Here is a 20,318-nt window from a genome sequence, read left to right on the forward strand (position 1 = left end):
GTGCAAGCACTGGGTCACTCCTGCCCCATGGGGTGATGTCACATCCTGATGTTTTGTAAAGTCTGCAAGGTGGTTTGCCAGTGCCTTCCCCAGTCACCTTCCCTTTATCCCCAAGCAAGCTGGGTACTCATTTTACCAACCTGGGAGGGATGGCTGAGTTAACCTTGAGCCGGCTACCTGAAACTGACTTCCGTTGGGATCGAACTCAGGTCGTGAGCAGAGTTTGGCCTGTAGAACTGCCGCTTACCACTCTGCGCCACGCGGCTCCACATCTCTTCTTCCCCCCCCACCCTTCGCTGTGAAGTCGTTTTGGCTCGTTTCCATGGCACCAATCCTGCAATACTACTTCTTGCCGCGGGGGGCGCGCACGTGTTCGATGACGCTTCCTCAGGCTCTCTAGCGCGCGTGTCAGCCGCTTTCGTTTCGCGCAGGCGCAAAACAGCCACCATCTTGTAGGTTCGGCGAGAGAGCGACGGAGAGGCCCGCGGAAGGAGGACGGCTGGGGGCAACAACAACAACAAAAAGGCACTGCTAGCTGACGCTTAAAGCCGAGTTTTCCTCGGTAGGACAAGATGACACACGCGAGAGTTGTTTAAGTGGCAGGGTTTTATGTTTTGAAATCCGTGGAACAAGGCTGTTCGGGGAGATGGGTTGGGGTGAGGTAAAGAAAGGGAGCAAGTAGTGCGCAGGCGCGACAATTAACTGCGAGAGTGGGGGGGAGGATGAAAATGCCTTTGAAAGAGCTTAGGGATGAGCGCATGCGCCAAGAGAGCGTTCGGTGGCGGGTGGGAGTGAGCGCGCGTGCGCAGTGGGGCTTGCTGAGGCTTTGGCGTCTGTTCCGTCTTCAGGGCTCATCCCGCGTTCCTTCGCCATGGGGGACGTGAAGAATTTCCTCTACGCCTGGTGCGGCAAGCGGAAGGTCACGCCGGCCTACGAGATCCGCGCCGTGGGCAACAAGAACCGGCAGAAGTTCATGTGCGAGGTGCGTTTGGGAAGAGCCTGCAGGGAAAGAAGGCCCGTCCTTTGCACGCGCCTCAAAGCGGGCTGGTGGAAGCTGCCCTAGAATCAACTCGTGGTCATCGCATAATGGGGAGGGAGATGGAAAGAAGGATGGGGGTGGATTCTTTGGTTTAATCCCCTCTATTCTTTGGTTTAATCCCCTATATATAATTTGTATTATGGCTATATCAAGGTATTGAATTAACAATATTAGATAACATAAGTACATACTAATCAAATAAGATGGGGATTAGTTTTGTTAGCAAAAGTATATACAATTTAAATTAAGGTGGAAGAGAGTGAGGGGGAAGTCATTTTATGTTTTAACTACTATAATTATTTCCTTTTTATTACCTTATCAAATTCTAAATAATTGATGTTTTTATATATAATGAAATGAAAATAATAAAAAATATTTTTTAAAAAAAGAAGGATGGGGTGGGAAGCCGGTTGGAAACGGATGCGGCTGATTACTGCCACATATTCATACACATAGTTAAATTGTGGAACTCCCTGCCCAAGGATGTGATGGCTGCCCACTTAGAAAGCTTTAAGAGGGGAGTGGACATGTGCATAGAGGATAGAGCTACCCATGGCTGCTAGTCAAAACGAATACTAGTCATGATGCATACCTGTTCTCTCCAGAATCAGAGGAGCATGCCCATTATATTAGGTGCTGTGAAACACAGGCAGGATGCTGCTGCAGTGGTCTTGTTTGTGGGCGTCCTAGAGGCACCTGGTTGGCCATTGTGTGAACGGACTGCTGGACTTGATGGGCCTTGGTCTGATCCAGCATGGCTTTTCTTATGTTCTCACATTCCAACGCATTGGGTATGCAGCTTAGCATGCATCTGTGACTCGCTCCTGGCGTGAGCTGAGCCTGGGACGTGTCAAACTGCAGTTTATGTTTGGGAAGTGCTCAGTGATTATTTAAATTGCTAGCCAGTAAGACCATTTAGTTATTTGTTATGTTTTTACCTTGTCCTTCCTTCAAGGACTTCATGAGAGTAACATGTGTGATTGTTCTCTCCTTCTATCCTTGCAGTAGCCCTGCCAAATAGGTGAGAGAGAGTGACTGGTCCAGTGTCACCAGCAATCTGCATGACAGAGAGGGAATCTGAAGCCAGGTTTCCCTGGTCCAGCATGTTAACCACTACACCATACTGGTTGGACTGGTAAACTCCAGCAAGTAGTGGCTGAATCAAATATTCTGTTTACCATCTCTTGTACACCTTTCCCTGAGACCCCTGAGGCAGTACAATGAATTTCCCAGCTTGAAGTTGATTGAAAGTGCTGTTCACACACAGACAGTGAGCTAATGGTTGCTGAGAGTCTTCGTTTTTTCTTGCTGAGTATATGTATCTGCTTGTCATCATAGGTTCGTGTGACAGGCTTCAACTACATCGGGATGGGCAACTCCACCAACAAGAAAGATGCCCAGACCAATGCTGCTAGAGACTTTCTCAATTACCTTGTTCGGGTGAATGAGATCAAGAGTGAAGAAATTCCAGCTTTTGGGGTAAGTGGTTTTTCATTAAGCTCTGTTATATATTTTGCCGTGCTTCATGTTTGTATCAGTTTTATGGCTAAGGTTTAACATGCTTTCCATTCCAAATGCTTTTTTAAAAATCTGCAAGGTAGGCAGTATTGTGTAGGCAAAATATTTGTGCCGAGTTGGGCTTATTTATTTAATTGACATGGTTGATTGTAATAGAGATAGTTGGTGTATTACAAATTGTAGAATGTTTTGAAACGATTGGCACGGCCAGAAGGCAGAGGGGGGAAACAAGAGATACTGAGGGGTAAGGATCTGTATGTTTGGACTTCCGCTAGGGACGCTGAGCTGAGCACCATGTTTCTTGGGGGCTCCCAAGGGAACCAAGATTCGTTCGAATCTGGGGTGTAAGTCTGCACCCCTACCCGATCCTAAATAGTGGATTGGGAAACAGGATTTCCCCTGCTGCCCCTGAAGTGCGGTTTGACCCCCAGTTTTGCTGAGAGAGCCATTGGACGACTCTCGGAATCCTGGATGAGGTCCCGCCTGGCCTGAGGGGAAACCATTGCCGCAAACGTCTCTCTGGAATTAGGCTCAGCTCTCCCCTACCTATTACCATCTAATCAACGATACATAAGCAAGAATACCTACTCTTCTAAAATCTGAGTAAGTAACAAGAACTCTTTTGTTTTACCTGGAATTGGAAGTCTCGAAGGAGTGGAAAAAATATCTATAGAATCCGTATCTCCCCATCTGAGGTTTGGATGACTCTTTGACAATTAAAAACATTGGATAAGCCGGCAGGATCTTAATCAAATAGATCGGTGGATAGACATAACAATTGGGACCTTTTGAATGACATAGCCACCAATCAGAAACTCAGAAGTGTAAAGGGGAGGGACGAGCAGATTCTCCCCCACTTCCGGGAGGAGGCTTTTCTGAGTAAACAAATTTTCAAGCCACGTCTTATCCGGAAGCATCAGCTATCGTCTGCCATCGTGAGAATACTACGGGATTTGAGACCGCATGTGTGGCACCACTGTGTAACTGGCAAATACTTCCCAAGTTCCTAGGCAAAAGGAAGGAACGGTAGGCGTGCGACCTTATATCCTGTCCCCCGTAACACCACTTTACTACTCACAACGTATACCTGTCTGGATTTTACAAATTAAACCTCAACAAACTACCAGAAGTAGCAACCATGGAAAGTGAGACTAAATTCATGGATCGACTAGTCTCTCTGCCAAACAATATCTATAAACTTGTCAATCGGAAACTGAATGTAATTTTGGGAGATCTCAAGGATATAAAAGACCGAATTATGACAATGAGATCAGAGTTGAGAGAAGGAACTCCCCAAATGACAAACCATTAAAAGAAGAATTCTGTAAAGGAGATGGAGAGCTATGAGGGACTACCAAAGGATATACATCTGCAAGAAGAAATTGAACCAACCCAATTGACAACTATGGATATGAACGTAAGAGACTTTGACTTTTGTTTGTATGATGTACCTGATGAACTTTTCAAAATTAACTGGGAGAATTTAAAAGGGCAAAAAGCTGGAAATACCAGGATTTTTCTTCTCGCCTTAGGGATGGAAGAAAACATGCTGCAGATTTACTATCCCCTATCAATTTTTACAGAGGGAATTGCACTAACAACTTCCATGGATGCCCTTCGACGTTTAAAGCTACTGGGAAAAAGAGTTAGATACTGGAAATTTAAGATAAAGAGACTGGGTCAAAGGGTTTAGTTTTTCTCGGGATTTAATTAAAAAGGACTGATTAAATGGTTTGGCTCTGACAAAAACAGAATAATTAATGGCATTAACATAACTGATACTTATTAGATATGTGGGAGAAATGGAGGAATCATAATGATATTCATTCTCAAAGGAAGTTAAAAATGATACTTATTATCTAATCCATTTTTTATTATAAAAATAGTGCTTTTTCTGTTCTTTCTTTTTTTATTTTCTTTTTCTTTATTTGAATATAGATAAATCAAATAGCAAATACTTAGATTATGAGTAATGTTAAATAAAGAAAAAAATCTTATAAATGTTTGTAACAATATTAGGATTAGAATCTTAAACAAAGGAGATTACAAATAAATGACAAGATTGAGGGAGGTGTAGGGGAAGTCTTTATATTTTATTTTTTATCTAAATATGTATGTGTTTTCAACAATTGTTTATTAGAATTTATACTCTGATGTTTACCTATATTGATTGTTTAATACCTTGTCTAATTAGTATAGAAAAATAATAAAAAAATTTAAAAAAGGATCTGTATGTTTGGCTGTTTACTTACCATTCATTCCCAGGTATGTTTATTTGATTGATTTAATTTTATTTGCGGTCAAAGACCAATAAATACACACTATCTATAACCATCATACAACATTTCAAATAAAATATGTTTATTTGGGAATAAGATGCATTCAGTTCAAAGGAGTTTATTCCTTGCCTGCTTCCTTGCCTGTTAGAAGCCTTAGTTTTTGCCAGGCATCTTTTGCCTCTTAATTCTTTCTCTACAGTCATATGGGGTTGAATCTTGCTTAAGAAGGTGAGAAAAAGGCTGAGCTTTCCAGGAATGCAGGTTCTCTGATGTGTGTAATGCATGCAGATATACGTAAACGCATAGGGGTGTGCAGCTTTTTTTCTGTATTTTTTGGGTTTATCGTCACTGCTTGCCAGCTCTCGCCTCCTGGCGGAGTGGGGAGCTGGAGGCAGTGTGGATCTGATCCCCACAGGATTTAGATCAGCACTGCTTACCAGCTTCTGAAGGAGGGGGGAGCCAGCAAGCAGCGTGGATCTGATTCCCCACCCTTCACCTCGACCTCTGCAACATCCAGCGACTTTGCAGAGGCCATGTGCTGGCAATTGGACTCGGCCAGCAGGTAAGTAAGGGGGGGAGGGAAGAGAGGAGGGAGGGGGAAAGCTGGCGGTGGGGAAGGAAGAGGGAGGGGGGGAAATGGTGGCGGGGCCAAAGCGGCCCTGCACAATGCTGAAAAATTCAGTATTATGTGGGATCCAGTTTTTGGCTCCCTTTTATTGCCACCATGTTTTTACCAGTTAAAAACCACTTTTCAGTATTTTGGGGGAGGTTTTCCAGTTTGGCTTTAGCCAAATGCATACCCCTGCAAATGCATACTGTTACATAAGTTTAGTGCTATACAAGGAACATGCTGAACTGAAGTAATGTTTTGTAGGAAGCATCTGATGTTCAAATATTCTTGGGTTTTTATTATGAATTTTTATTTTATAGAAATTAAAATGACATTGGAATAAAACACAATAAATACAAGCATACCTCAGAGATATTATGGGTTCAGTTCACAATAAAGCGAGTCACACAATTTTTTTTTGTTCCCCAGTGCATATAAAAGTTACATTTATACTGTACTGTAGTGTATTAAGCGTTCAGTAGCATTATGTCTAAAAATACTTGCTCTAAAACGCAATATCTGCGAAGCGCAATAAAACGAGGTGCATCTGTATAACAAAGTAGAAACTTTGGACATTATGTCAAGTCTTATGCTCATTTGACTAAGCAAGTAAAATACGCTATTTCAAGGACTATTAAATTGAACAGTTATGAAAAAGAAACCTATATTTGGAGGGGATTTCCCACCCTTTATGACATTTCATTCCCTCCAATAAGAAATAAAAGGCATCCACTTTTCCAGAAAGTGAGATAATTTAGTGTCTAAATCCATAGGATTAACCATTAAAAAGATCTTCTCCATAACCATAAGATCCCAACTTTTGAGCTCCACAGTGTTAAAGATGGCAGTTCATCTTTCTTCCAATTTTCTGTAGTACACAAATGTGCTGTTGCCAATAAAGATGAAATAATTTTAAGCTTTGGAATATATATATTCCTTCTAGAAGGTAGATCCAATAATAACCATTTGGGATCTAGTTCTATCTTACAGATCTTATGAATCACCATAAGTACTTTGTTCCAAAACCGTTGGATGGTTGGGCATTACCACTGACACTGAGAAAGATCCCACTTGTTTACATTTTTTCCAACATACATTTGGAATCTTTCAACAGAAATAATGCAACTTTTGTCGGCTAAGATGTCTCTTGACCAAATTTTGAAGGATAACATTTGGATATTTAATGCCTCAGAGGTGTCAAAAGATTCTTGATTATTGTAAAAAGTTGGCTCTTTTCACGAGGAGTGGCAGAATTTCTGTTTATAGACTACTCTTGTTGCTTAGGCAGGATCGGTGGGTGCTCCAGGTGGAGAAACGGCTGGAGCAGGAGAAGGTGGGGATGAATTGGATGCTCCTCTAGGAGGGCTGCCACCTCCTCCCCTGACTCTCCAAACAGTAACGGGTAAGGTCTTGAACATCTGCTGCCTATGTGTGTTTTTGTCTCAAGCTTTGTAAATCAAAGTGTTTGGGGCAGAGGGTGGGAATGAGAGTTAGGAGAAGCCTATTTGGGTTTTTTAAAAAAGTGTTCTCAGGATGTGTGCTTCAGCTACTAGGAAACATTTGCATTTCTTCCCTCTATAAGGTGTTCCTCCTCTGGGAACTGGAAACTCTGGCTATGGAGGAGCTCAGTGGGACCGTGGGGCAAATCTGAAGGATTATTATTCAAGGAAGGAGGAACAAGAAGCCCAAGCAGTAAGTAGTTTCCTTCATAAACTCCGATTAGCTAACTTCAGTATTCATTACAGTTCCAGATTTCTTCGTAATCTAGGTTGCCCCCTCTTGATCCAGAAGAGACACTTCGGTGTTGAGTTTGTGTCTGTAAAGTGCAGCAGAGCAGCTAAATAATTCTGCAGATAATGTTCAAAAGTGCTACAGTTTATATTCCTTATATGAAGAAAGATGTTGATTACCGTTACAGTTCCCCACAAAATTATCTACACTTTAAGGGGGTAATGGCGTAATCCTGATAGAGTGGATTTTGTGGATTGGCCCTTGGGTATGTATGCAGAGTGTTCAGAAACCCTAGTGTGTGCATCTAGATGATTATTTTTTAAAATTGCTCTCATCTTGATTGTGGAAATGCATGGTCCCCTTGATTACAGAGCTATAATGGAAAGAGTGTTTTGCGTCAGCATGTACCTTAAGAGTGGCATTTGTAAAATTACAAGTCAGTTGTTTATACTACTAGACCTTGGAGTCAGAAGAAGTAGATTTGAATGCTGGCCTTCATGGGAATTGGACCTTGGAGAATGCCAAGGCACGCCTGAACCAGTTTTTCCAAAAGGAGAAGATTCAAGGAGAATATAAATACACTCAAGTGGGGCCCGATCACAACAGGTTTGCCAGTTTTTCTCCCTTACGTTGGTGATTAGCATTAGAAATGCTTCTTAGCGAGAAGCTCCTTGTGGCTCTCCCAAATAGCCAGTGTGTGCTGTGTACTTCCAAATGTGTTAAAGTTGCTGCCTTAATTCAGGGGCCCCCAATCTTAGGAAATCTGAGAATGGGGAGTGGGTGCCAGCACAAAAAGGCTGTCGCATGGGCTGCGGCCAGTCAGAGAATGCTGGGGAAGTTGCAAGCCATCGAGCTTCCTATAGTGGAGGCAGCCGTTTCTCAATAGTTTTTGAATGGTCCCATAGATGACCCTCTTCTAGACAACTAGCACATCAGGGAGAGCCTTTCTCTTTTATATGCTTGTTTTCTACATGTGGTTTTTTAAAAACTTGGTGGATAATTTAAAAATGCAGCTTGTCCCATTTGTATCCAAAATGGTATAGTCACACAAGAACTCCCTTGTGATTTGCTAATCAGCCCTGAGAGCAAGACTGTTACTGCCTTGGGTGATGCTAAGGGTGATTTTGTTTCTGGTTATTTCTTTTCAAAACGATACCTGTGAACATGTGAAACAGACTTGCAGAGAAGTGTGCAGAAGACGCGTTGCCCATCTCCTGTCCTCTGCTGCTTCCCCCTCTGCCGCTTCTCATAGCCACTTCCCATCATAGCCCAACAATCAATAGCATGTTGCTGTGGCAACTGACAGCCCTCCCCAGCCTTAAAGCTGTTAAGGGAAGAGACTGAAAAAGTGAAGGTATCATTAGCACTTTTTTTGAATCAGGCTGTGGCCGCCATTTTGGGGGACTGGGCAAGGGGCGGGTGTGACATTGCACGATGCATCAATGTCTCACCCAGGCAAAACCCTGGATGTGATGTATTACCAGAGTTTCCAGCACATTGGCCAACATCATGTCTGGGTTTTCACTCAGATGTGCCGTTGATGTGCCGTGCAGCGTCATTTATATCTGCCCCTCACTATTCCCCTTCCAGCCCATAGACAAGGGCAGGTGGGAGGGCCCAGGTGGCAGGAGAATGCCTGTAAGAAGCAGGTAGATAGCATGCTTAGGACAGGCAGATACAGATTCAGTTGCTTGTTTTGCAGGTGCAGTTGCTATTCAGATGATCAACAAATATCATGCTGTGTTGCATATTGAACTCTTAAGGCTCAGTCGCTGAATTGAAATGTATATAATTTCATTTTTTTCCTTCCAACTTTCATTGGGGATATTTCTTTTTACATTGCTATGAACACCTTAAACATTTGTCAGTAGGGTTTCCACTCTTTTCTGCTGGCTCTGCTCCTGTGTGTTTATCAGCAGCTTGACTTGCAGCAGTTGAGCAGTCAGAGCTTTCACCATTGCTCTGTCAGGAGAAACGTTGCCTGCTTGATTTTGCATGTTGGGCCGCTTCTGAAGACACAGCAGCAGGGCTGGTTGAGCTGGCAGTCCTCAAGAATTTTATCCTCATGGATGGCATTAGTTTCAGAAGATATTTTTTTTCACCTTTAACTACAGAAGTTGTTCCTGTTTGCAATGAGGGCTGCTCCTGGAATAGAAGGCTAAAAATCCATTTGCTTGCTGAAACTTGGGGCAGTTGGGTGACGGTATGTTTCTCAGCCTGCTTGCTGATTTTTTTCCAGAGAGCATTCCGGGGTGTAGTATTTATTACTTCCAGGAGGGCTCGGATGGATCAGTCTTGAGTTTTCAGAGAAAAATAGATTGGTGTTGGATTGGAAACATGCCGTGCTATGTCTTACTGTTCAGATTTCTCCAAAACTGTTTGCTAAACAGAATGCAGGGTGGGAAATCATTGCTAAACAGAATGCAGGGTGGGAAATCACACGTTGGGTGTATTTTGATCACCTTGCAAGGATGGCTGCAGTTATCTCGAACGAGATCGTTTGAGAAGGCACAGGTTCCACTGTCCAAGGACATGTGTGCCATTCAGTATTTCCCTTCTTATTTCAAGCCTTATGTTTGCAACTGGAGGTTCTTTGCCGCAAACAACACCCGGCAGTATACAATTTTAAACTCAAGCATGTTTTCCTGGGGCTCAAGATGGTGTTCTCGCAAAAGGGCGGTTCTCCAGCGGCATTACAACCCGAGTTCCATGCTGAAAGGGGTAGCTGACAGTGACACCAGAGGCTTTTTCTCGTTCACACATGTGCTGCTGCTTAGGCTGAACTAAGCAATCACATGGGAGTCTATTGTAAATTGACTTCTGGTGTCGCTGTTCCCCCCCCCAGGTGGAGGACAATGAATTGAGTGCTGAATATAAGCCTGGCTGAGAAACATACCGGCATCCGTGTCATTAATGAGAGGGTGGCTGTTGTGTCCCTGAGAGCCAGTGGCCTTTTGACTCATGAAGCCGCTGTGCCTGCAGGTCAGTTCACTGGTGGTGTAGGAAGGGGCCGAAGAACAAGCTCTGACTAATGTGTCTTTTGTTTGCAGTGAGGCATGAAGATCTTGCAGGGATGTCAGTGTTTCTTCCTGCATCGTTAATAGTCCCGATGGAAGGGAATTACATCTCTTAAAGGCTAAGCTGGCACTTTGGGTTGCATTTTGCAGCTTTCAAATTTATGGAAACTCAGTTTGAATTCGTAACTTCTCCCAAGCAGTTAATTTAGGAAGCAAACTGTGTATCCAGCTCCATTGATGTTGATCGTTTGCTTCAAAATTTACTTTGAAAATCCTAATCTTTTAGACTAATCTGAAATTCATAATTAACAGCCTGATTCTTGCATGCATGTTTAGTAGCAAGTCTCACTGAGGTCAGGTGAGACTGGCTCCCTATTTAGGAGTGTGCAGGATTGCAGCTAAAATCTTGTGGATTGCAGTAACACCCGCTGTGAGATGAGCATGCTTAAGAACATAGCCTTGTTCAAGGGAGCCTTTTGCGTAATTTTTAAAGATGTTTAGAAAACTGAGTCTCCTGTGCCAAATGAAGTGATTCCTGTCTGCAGACAGATGGCAGAACAGTTGAAACAAGGTTTGCAATGGAGCTGCCTGTTATAGATTGTTGTATTGGAGGTCAGTCACAACCTCAGGTACATTTTTCCTAGATATGTTGTTCACGCCAATGCTGCCTGTGTTGAGGGAAGTATGTATGTTACCCATCTTCCCAGTCAAGTCAGACTTGGCGTCCTATTGGGGAAGGACCCTGTACTTGGAGCAGAAGTTCTGAGGCAGAATCTTAAATGGGGTGTTTACAGTGGGATTCCTTCTTGGGTTTGGGTGATTTAAAATGTGGTTCTACTCTGTAAAGCAGTACTGGAGAGCTCTGTTTTCACTCTAGGCTGAAGTTTACTTCTCAGAGTATCCTATTATTTGGGAGTTTCTGAGTTCATTTGCTGTCTTACTGATCTTCAGAGGAATTTGAGATTATCCTCTTAATTCTGTCATGGCTATATAGGGTATGACTGGACATGCATGTTTGCAAACAGCTGTTCATTTTACAGTCTCTTCAGACTAGGCCCATATTTATAATGGAAGTTCAGTACATCTGTGTTGGGCATATTTAGCTTGATCCTTCTCAAAAACTAGAAGGTCTAATGCTGGGTTTTTTTGGGGGGGGTTGTTTTGTTTTTGTATGTATTGCAGGAGCTTTATTGCAGAAATGACCATTTATGTCAAGCAGCTGGCCAGAAGTAAGTATTAGTATTATTGGGGAGGGGCATGATTTGGGCAGACTCAATCAGAGAGTGTTTCATGTGCTGTTCCAGACTTGCTGAAAAGCATAAAACAGCATTAAAGTATTGGCTGGTTAGTTCAAAGCGTCTTGGTTGGGGAAACCCCCTCCCCCATTTCTGGCATTTGAAACAGAAGCCTTTAAGAAGTAATTATCTTTAATCATAGTCAGGGAGATGGCCCTTGTTCCAGTAAGGTGCTTATCGACCTGACAGAAGAAGGCCAGTAAATGCAGCAGGCTGTGTGAAAGTGACTGAGAACAAAGGAGTAGAAGCGTTGCATACAGATGATTGGTTGAGAAATATGTGCAACAATATATGCTTCAGTTATTCTTGTGTGTTGAAACAAGGGCTGTCGATTCGGTTCGTCCCGAACCGAAAAACAGCTATATTTCCCCTGATTCGGCGGTTTTTAGTTCGGGAGGAACCGAACTCAAAAAAGGCGGGAAAACAGGGAGCCAAATTCAGCGAGTTTGGGGTGTTCGCGAATAAATTCGGGGTTCGGAGCAGCAGCAGAGGTGCGGGGGTCTTTAAACCCCTCTGCGCTGCCTGCGCAGGCAGCGCAGAGGGGCTTGACAACCCACCGCCCGCCTTCCCGGGACTCCCGGGAAGAGGGGTAGGGGGTCTTTAAACCCCTCTGCGCTGCCTGCGCAGACAGCGCAGAGGGGCTTGACAACCCACCGCCCGCCTTCCTGGGAAGAGGGGCGGGAGGTCTTTAAACCCCTCTCTCCCCTCCCCACGCCTTCACGGGGCTTCCATGAAGGCGCGCAGGGGGTGCTTTAAACAGATCTGCGCCTTCCAGCTGGGAGGCGCAGATCTGTTCCCCCCCTGCGCGCCTTCAAGGGGCTTCCATGAAGGCGTGCGGGGGCTCTTTAAACATCTGCGCCTTCCAGCTGGAAGGCGCAAATCTGTCTAAAGAGCCCCCCGCGCGCCTTCATGGAAGCCCCATGAAGGCCCGCGGGGGGGCTCTTTAAAGACCCCCGCCCCCTTCCCGACTCTTTGAAGTGGTGGCCGCCGCCTGGGCAGGCGGCGCCCAGCACTTCAAAGACCCGGCCGAATTTCCCCCCGAACTCCGGCTCTCGCGCTGAATTTCGCGGATCCGAAGCGGGGGAGTTCGGACTTTGGCACGTCCCGAATTAAAAAGGGGTGAATTTTGCCGAAGCCGAACTTTACCGAATTTTTTTTTCCAACAGCCCTAGTTGAAACTACCCCAGAAGGTTAAAAGCTGTGTTTACAGTGTGCCTTATTTATTTTAGTGCACATTTGGTCCCATCCTTACTCTAAAGCGCTTAGGCTGGGGCACATGGTTCTCCTCTCCTGCATGTTTATTCTCACAGCGAACCTGTGAAATAGGTTAGGCTGAGAAAGCTCAGCCCTATTTCACCCAGTAAGATTCATGGCAAGCAGAGCTTACACAGTCAAATTTAGGAGTTGCTGTCTCACGATTGTAGCTGTGAGCAGAGAACTTTAGGGTGATTTAGCCACATCCTTTTCTCCATGGTCTCTGATCATTCATAGGTCTGTTTTTCTGTGGGTCTCTGAACTGTACCCACCAGAGAAGAACCTACATTTTGCTTAGATGATCACTTATCCTTACTGGGCAGGCTACTAAATTTACTTAACCATTCGAGACCTTCACCAAAGCACTAGCCACCTGCTCTACAGGGGTGCATGATTCCATGAGATCCTCTTCCTTGCCTCAAACCATACCTGTCTTGCCTCTTCTTTGGAGATACTGGCAGAAGCAGTCAGACCTTGGCTGGTAGGCAGAAGATGGCTTCACTTGCCTTAGCATGTTCTGCTGTTTTCCAGGTGTCACCTCTCTTCACCTCACTCACATATGCTTTACACACTTTGAATACCTAGCCTTATAGCCTCACTTATTGGATGACAAACTCACTCCACCCTCTTACTCTGCCTTTTGTTGTATAAATCAGGATTTGAATGGCTGGTGCCTCTGAATGAGGTGACTGGTTGTATAAGGCCCTGAGCAGAGTAGCGCAAGCTTGGCTTAGATGCTGTAGATAACCACATCTCAATGTACGTCCCTTGTTCTGTAATCTAGTTATAAAGCTATTAGTCTGACCCACCCTGGTGAAATTCCAGGTTTTCAATTTCCACTTCCTGTGGTGGCGCTTGCTTTTAATCCTTTTTTTTAAAAAAGTAGAGAACTCGACACTTTTGTCTTGCAGCCATCATAGCGAGTACTTCTGTGTTGCAGGAATCTTTGCTCGTGAGCATGGCTCAAACAAAAAGCTGGCAGCGCAGTCCTGTGCTCTGTCTTTGGTCAGGCAGCTCTACCACCTGAACATCATTGAGCCTTACTCTGGGCAGACCAAGAAGAAGGAAGGTGAATCGGTGAGTCCTCTGGGCAGTGCCCTTTAATTGTTCCTTTTCATGTATGTGTATGCTGCAGCAGTCCGTTGATCCAGAAGGTATAGGCTGCTGATAAAAACGTAAGAAGAACCCTGCTGGATCAAACCAGTGGTCCCTCTGATCCTGTGTCCTGTTTCCTCCAGTGGCCAACCAGGTGGCCTGTAGCCCCACAGCAAAGGCAGAGAGGCCAACACCTTACCTTGTCGGACTAGTATCTGGAAAATCCAGGTTTGAATCCCCACTCATGCCATGGAAGCGCGCTGGGTGATCTTGGGCCAGTCACATGCTCTCAGCCTAATCTACTTCACGGGGTTGCTGTGAGGATAAAATGAAGGAGAGGAGAATGATGTAAGCTGCTTTGGGTCCCCATTGGGGAGAAAGGAGGGGTATAAATTAATTAAATAAATGAATAAATAAACTAGGAAAAATATAGCGGAAAATTATAAAAACAGCAGGCATAACTGTATTACAGCTGCCTCTCAAATTTAGCTGACAAAAAACTGCCTTCAACTGCATGGGCAGAGCCACTCTCCACAGGGCCTGTAAGACCAAGATGTTCCGCCAGGCCTGTGGTTGAGGGCAGCAATAGTTTCTTCCATAGCTGGCCTCCCTTCTCTCCCCCCCCCCTTTTTTGCTCTGGTTCCATCTTATCGACTATGGGGGGGGGGATGATTGCCCCCAGGACTCTCTGTGGCTTCATGTTCCATAAATGACACTAATTGGTATAATTGGATTTTAATGGCTCTTTTAATAACTTTTTTGTAAATGTTTATAATTTTTATTGATTGTTGAAGTTTATGTATTGGTTTATTTAATAATTGTAAACTGCTCTAAGCCCAGCCCTTGCTGGAAAATAGAGCAGCGTATAAATTGAATAAACTAAAAAAAAATTAACTGTGATGGGTACTTCGGCAGCTGGGTGGGGGGTCTTAGAGTAATAAGAATTGAAATGAGTGACAGAAGAAAGTGCTAAGAGGATGTTCCCAGGCTCATGGAGACTCCCCAGAGGCTGAGAGCCTTTCTGGGTGGGCTGTTTTTCAGGGTCTGACTGGTATCGTATGGCCTAACATTTGGATATTGCATATCCTAAGAATGGATTTTTGTCCTGTTTTAGTTCTCTTCTCACCCTTCGGACCAGATTATCAAAGGGATGATCCTGTTAAAATTAAACCTTTTAAATGCTGTGGGGGAAATTGCTAGCTTTGGCAATATCGTAACAGTACATCTGTGCTCAGTCTTCCTCCTTTTGTTAACATCATTCATACTGGCTTGTAAAAGATGCCTATTTTTTTTACTGCTTTCATTATTATGTGCTTTGCAATGTTGTTTTTCAGGTTTTGTGTAAGAAACGGCTTTTATGCAATGATTTGAGCTTGGCACTTAAAACTAATTGTTTAAAACAATACCAGCTCTAGAGGTTTAATATTTCTGCTTGTGTTTTTTTTTTTAATTCATTAAGAATATTCTATAATTTCCTTTTATTTAAGCCTGTTACTGGGTCAGTACCTTTTGCAAGTATTTGCTGTCTGTCTCAGTTTGAGCCTGTTGTTGTGTAGCTGTCTTGTGTGCTAACCCATATTAATTCTGCAGATAGAACCGTATCAAGTAAATCTCAGTTCCGATTTGGAAAGTCAGCTGCAGAGCCTCGTCAGCGACATGGGTCTTGAAATTGTTCCGCCGGTGAGTGTAACGCTACGTGTGTTGCTTTTTTCCCTTTCCTTCTTTCCTGGTCAGGTTAGGTTTGGCCAGTTTTCACTCTGCAAGCCTTTCTTTCTCTGACTTGCAGCCTGAAGATCCCACCTTCCCCGCTGTCCTTAACATTGGGAAGTTGGCCCACTTCGAACCCTCCCAAAAAGAGAATCAGATGGGAGTTGTGCCGTGGTCGCCTCCGCAGTCAAACTGGAATCCGTGGACCAGCTGCAACATTGATGAGGGCCCTCTGGCATTTGTAAGTCTACAGGTGGCAGATTCTGACCAGTTCTTTTCCTGATTTCTGCTGCGTTCCCCTTTAATGGAAGCTCCTTGTGATTTTGTTGTATCAGATTTCAAGAAATAAGTTTCTTAAAACTGTGCTTCTCTCCCCCCCTGCAGGCCACACCAGAGCAGATAAGTGTCGACATAAAAAGAAACCTTGCATATCAGCTGGAAAGCGATCAGGAATTGAAGAAAGTAAGTCTGATATTGATTTGGTGGCACAAAGGATTTTTTCTTTTACCGAGCCACGATTGATAGGATGGCGTTTGAGAATCTTGATGCTGTGGAACAATGACTATTTCAGCCAGAATGTATCCAGGGTCAGGCTGTCTCAGAGGTCCAAAGAGGCCTGACCCTCTTCCAGATTTTGAGGCCCCTAGCCTCAAAAAAAAGAAAGAAAAGAAAAAAGACAGCACAGGGTCTGCATAAGAAAAAGTACAAAACTTACCAAATATTTAAAAAATTACTTTCTAAATTTGAGGCCTGGTTTGAGTTTGTGGCCAGGTCCTTTTGGCTTCCTCTCTGACTGGCCCTGGACATGGTTAGTAATTACTTTACTCTCAGAAGTGGCGAGCCAAACCAGTCAAGTGCCAGCAAGCCCAACTTCTATGAGATGCTTTTCCTCCCCACACTTCTGCCACTGACCCCCGCCATTGTCATGTTCTAGCCAGTGGTCTGTGCGGTGGTTACTCTTTCCTCTTTCTGCTAGGAGGCAGGTTCTTTGGCAAAACATTTACCAGGAGAAGGGAAGCTGAACTTCTGAAGCCCCTCATAATTTCTGCCTCTTTCAGGAAGCTCGTAGGTTTCAAAATTGTAGTCTGCAAGGGGAGGAAAGCACACTTAGTTCTCCCTGTCCCCCTCTCCCCCCAACTGTCTCAAGAATGGGGAGGTGAGTGAGCCCTGGACAGAGGATGTTACTTGCAGTAGGGATAGGGTCAACCAGTTGGCCGGGGCGATGTTGGTAATAATTGCAGGGTATTTGTGACGAACTGCTTTCTGTCCCAGATTCTTGAGGAGAGGTACACTCTACCTGTGAAGAGGTTTGAGCAAGAGATTCTGGAAGCCATCCACCATAATCCTGTTGTCATCATCCGTGGAGCTACCGGCTGTGGCAAAACTACGCAGGTTCCACAGTACATCCTGGATGAATTTATCTACAGTGGAAGAGGTGCAGAGTGCAGCATCGTTGTGACTCAGGTGAAAGACATTTGGCAGGCCATCTCTGTAACTTCTACAGAGTCATTCACCAATAAAGAGACCCATCCAAACTAGCTGCCTCTAAATCTGTTATCAAACTGGCCGCAGTATGCTGGATGCTTTCATTTTATGTCAAAGCCGCCCCACCGTCTGCTCTACTGTACCCGTGAATACGGATTTGCCAGTTGCCCATGAATGTGTGCAGTGGTGACCTGGTTAATGGTTGAACAATATGGGGAAAGCTTATATACTGTGATGGCCCCTCTGCGATTGTCTCCCAGGGGAAAGCTTGTGCTGAATTCTTCCCCTTACCTTGATAGTGTTAGACTCTATTTCGTTAGCTTGCTTAAGAGAGGACTGAGTCTGAGGACAGCAAATTGACCCCTTCCACTCACCCCACCAGAGTTCAAAGAGGGCAGGATGTTGTCCCTTCTGGTGGGAGGAAGCACCCATTTCTGCTCCTGCCTGCTGGGTCATGTGAAGCTAGTTGGTAGTCTCCTGTCTTCTCAGTTTCTGGAGGAGTCTTTTGCTTAATTTCTGCCCTGTTGAACTTAAATAGCCCTGTTGGGATGGAAGCACTGTTGGGAGGGGCCGTGGCTCAGTGGTAGAGCATCTGCTAGGTATGCGGAAGGTCCTGGGTTCAATCCCACGGCATCTTCAGTTAAAGGGACTAGGCAAGTAGGTGATGTGAAAGACCTCTGCCTGAGACCCTTGAGAGAGACTGCCAGTTTGAGTAGACAATACTGATTTTGATGGACCAAGGGTCTGATTCAGTATAAGGCGACTTAATGTGTTCACTTTGGTCCAGGCCCCCTTGACAGTGTCAGCTGTCCTTGTGTGTGCCCTGATTTGTCATACAGCCAGAACAAATTTCGTTTCCTTAATTCCATTGTGAACGGGTTTTTTGCTGGAGCAGTACTGCAGGTCTTGAAGTGGCAGCATGAAAATTTTAAGCACTGCCATGGCACAGATTTGCAGATCAAATTGTTGGGCATCTGGATATCAAGATACTGGAGATTCCCCCCCCCCCCCCCCGCCATCCTTAATGGGGGAGATGTTGGCATGTTTCAGTTCCAGTACTACAGTAGACGTGTTGAAAGAGCCTGCTGGCTGGAGAGCTGGTGCAGTTTTCTTCTTTCATGTAAGACATGTTTTCTCCCCACAGCCCAGGAGGATCAGTGCCGTTTCTGTGGCGGAACGGGTCTCCTATGAAAGGGGAGAAGAACCTGGGAACAGCTGTGGCTACAGTGTCCGGTTTGAATCGGTGCTTCCCCGTCCCCATGCCAGTGTGATGTTCTGCACTGTTGGTGCGTCCCTCTTTTCTGTTTTAATAGTTTCTGAGCTAGGATGGGAGAGAATCTGGAGCTAAGCAGAAAACAACCCAGTGGTCATTTCTTGTAGGTTATCTGGGCTGTGTGACCGTGGTCTTGGTATTTTCTTTCCTGATGTTTCGCCAGCAGCTGTGGCAGGCATCTTCAGTAACACTGTCCTTCAGTGTTACTCCTCTGAAGATGCCTGCCACACCTGCTGGCGAAACGTCAGGAAAGAAAATACCAAGACCAGGGTCACACAGCCCGGATAACCTACAAGAACTGATGAACTCTGACCGTGAAAGCCTTCGACAATATTTTAAACCCAGTGGTGTTACCCTGGTTGTGGAGAGTGTGGGGAAGTATTGGGAGTGTTGGAAACGTCTCATATTTTGGATGTCCTTTATCCGGAAGCCCTTCATACAAGAATTAAAATGTTTCCTCTACTGTTCATTCTCTGGGCTCTTTAAAATGAAATGAGGTGGGTTCCAAATCCATGATACTGGTTAGAAGGAGCTGTGGAGATGGGATTCCCCCCACTTGCTCTCACTTTTTCCCATTATGGGCAGGAATTAGCAAGAGATTTAGACAGTGGCTGTGAACCGTGCATCCTCTGTCGCTTTCCAGAGAGCCTTGGTAAAATGATCACATGCGTGATAACTGTCTTCCCTAATAGCAGATCTTCTTCTTTAAGGTGTCCTCCTGAGGAAGCTGGAAGCTGGGATCCGTGGAATCAGTCATGTGATCGTGGATGAGATCCATGAGAGAGACATTAATGTGAGTAAGGTTTGAGATGGTCACCATCTTATTCTCATTGTAGGTTTTGTTGTTGTTACGAGATGTGAAAAAATTGCTTTAATTGTGCTTCAGTGTGCTCTGCCTGCATGGGCACATGGGGCTGAATCTGGTCAAAAAGATCTGCATACATTGGGCGGCGGGGTGGTGGTGGTGGTGGTTATTCTTCCCTCCTGTAGCAGACCTGCAATTCTTTAATCATTTTGCTCCTGAGGGTTCCCGGTCCCCCAGGATCAGCATTTGAGGGGGATCATTTGGGGGTTGCTTTGAGAGGCAAAAGGTGAGCAAGTCATGCTTCCATGCATGGAATTTAAACAGGGTCTAAGCCTTTATGTCTTTGTAGCATTAAAACCAGGTTATGTTACTATTGGTCTGCTAATCATTGCTGAAGGTCATCTTACAACTGCCTGGATTTAAATTCAGTGTTTTCTTTTTGTGAATCGTTTATGGAAGACAGCTGTCCATTGGTAGCCGTAATTCTGCACAGTCCTGAAAGAAACTTCCCAAGTCTTTCCGTGTTCATCTGCTAGAAAGAATTGGGAGTGCCTGAGTCCTTTGTTATTTAGCACAGATGGCAGCTTGGATCACAGTGCTCGTAGGGTGGTGGCTAGGAAGTCAGAGTTGCTGGGCTGAGTATCCCTTTTGCCAGAAAATAATTGAATGACCTTAGGCCAGCCACACATTTTCAGCTTCAGCTGCCTGACCTCCTTCCTCCCCATTGTCAGCGTGTGGGTAATACTGATCTGGATAGCCCAGGCTAGCCTGATCTTGTCAGATCTCACAAGCTAAGCAGGCTCAACCCTGGCAAGAATTTGGATGGAAGACCTCCAAGGAATACCAGGGTCATAACGCAGAGGCAGGCAATGACAAACCACCTCCAAACACCTCTTTCCTTGAAAACCCAACCAGAGGTCGCCATAAGTCAGATGTGACTTGATGGCAAAAAAATAATAATACTGATCTGCCTTATAGAGTTATTGTAAATACATTATGTGTGTGTAAAGTGCCATCAAGTCGCAGCCGACTTATGGCGACCTCTTTTTGGGGTTTTCATGGCAAGAGACTAACAGAGGTGGTTTGCCAGTGTCTTCCTCTGCACAGCAACCCTGGACTTCCTTGGTGGACTCCCATCCAAATACTAACCAGGGCTGACCCTGCCTAGCTTCCGAGATCAGGCTAGCCTGGGCCATCCAGGTCAGGGCAA

The 20,318-nt window shown here is 44.8% G+C and overlaps 1 protein-coding gene across 1 annotated transcript in view; it reads left to right on the forward strand.

The window, feature by feature from the left end:
- Positions 1–841: 841 nt before the first annotated feature.
- DHX9 (DExH-box helicase 9) overlaps positions 842–20,318 on the forward strand; it is a 31,391-nt gene continuing 11,914 nt past the window's right edge. Inside the window, exons 1-13 of the mRNA XM_056845440.1 lie at positions 842–982; positions 2,378–2,518; positions 6,731–6,848; positions 7,029–7,138; positions 7,635–7,783; positions 11,377–11,423; positions 13,684–13,820; positions 15,429–15,518; positions 15,625–15,786; positions 15,930–16,007; positions 16,818–17,009; positions 18,175–18,316; positions 19,014–19,096. Coding sequence (XP_056701418.1) covers positions 872–982; positions 2,378–2,518; positions 6,731–6,848; positions 7,029–7,138; positions 7,635–7,783; positions 11,377–11,423; positions 13,684–13,820; positions 15,429–15,518; positions 15,625–15,786; positions 15,930–16,007; positions 16,818–17,009; positions 18,175–18,316; positions 19,014–19,096 — 1,560 coding nt within the window. The 5' untranslated portion in view covers positions 842–871. The remainder of the gene's footprint in view (positions 983–2,377; positions 2,519–6,730; positions 6,849–7,028; positions 7,139–7,634; positions 7,784–11,376; positions 11,424–13,683; positions 13,821–15,428; positions 15,519–15,624; positions 15,787–15,929; positions 16,008–16,817; positions 17,010–18,174; positions 18,317–19,013; positions 19,097–20,318) is intronic.

Source organism: Euleptes europaea, chromosome 2 (genome assembly GCF_029931775.1).
Source record: "Euleptes europaea isolate rEulEur1 chromosome 2, rEulEur1.hap1, whole genome shotgun sequence".
Lineage (NCBI taxonomy): Eukaryota > Metazoa > Chordata > Lepidosauria > Squamata > Sphaerodactylidae > Euleptes > Euleptes europaea.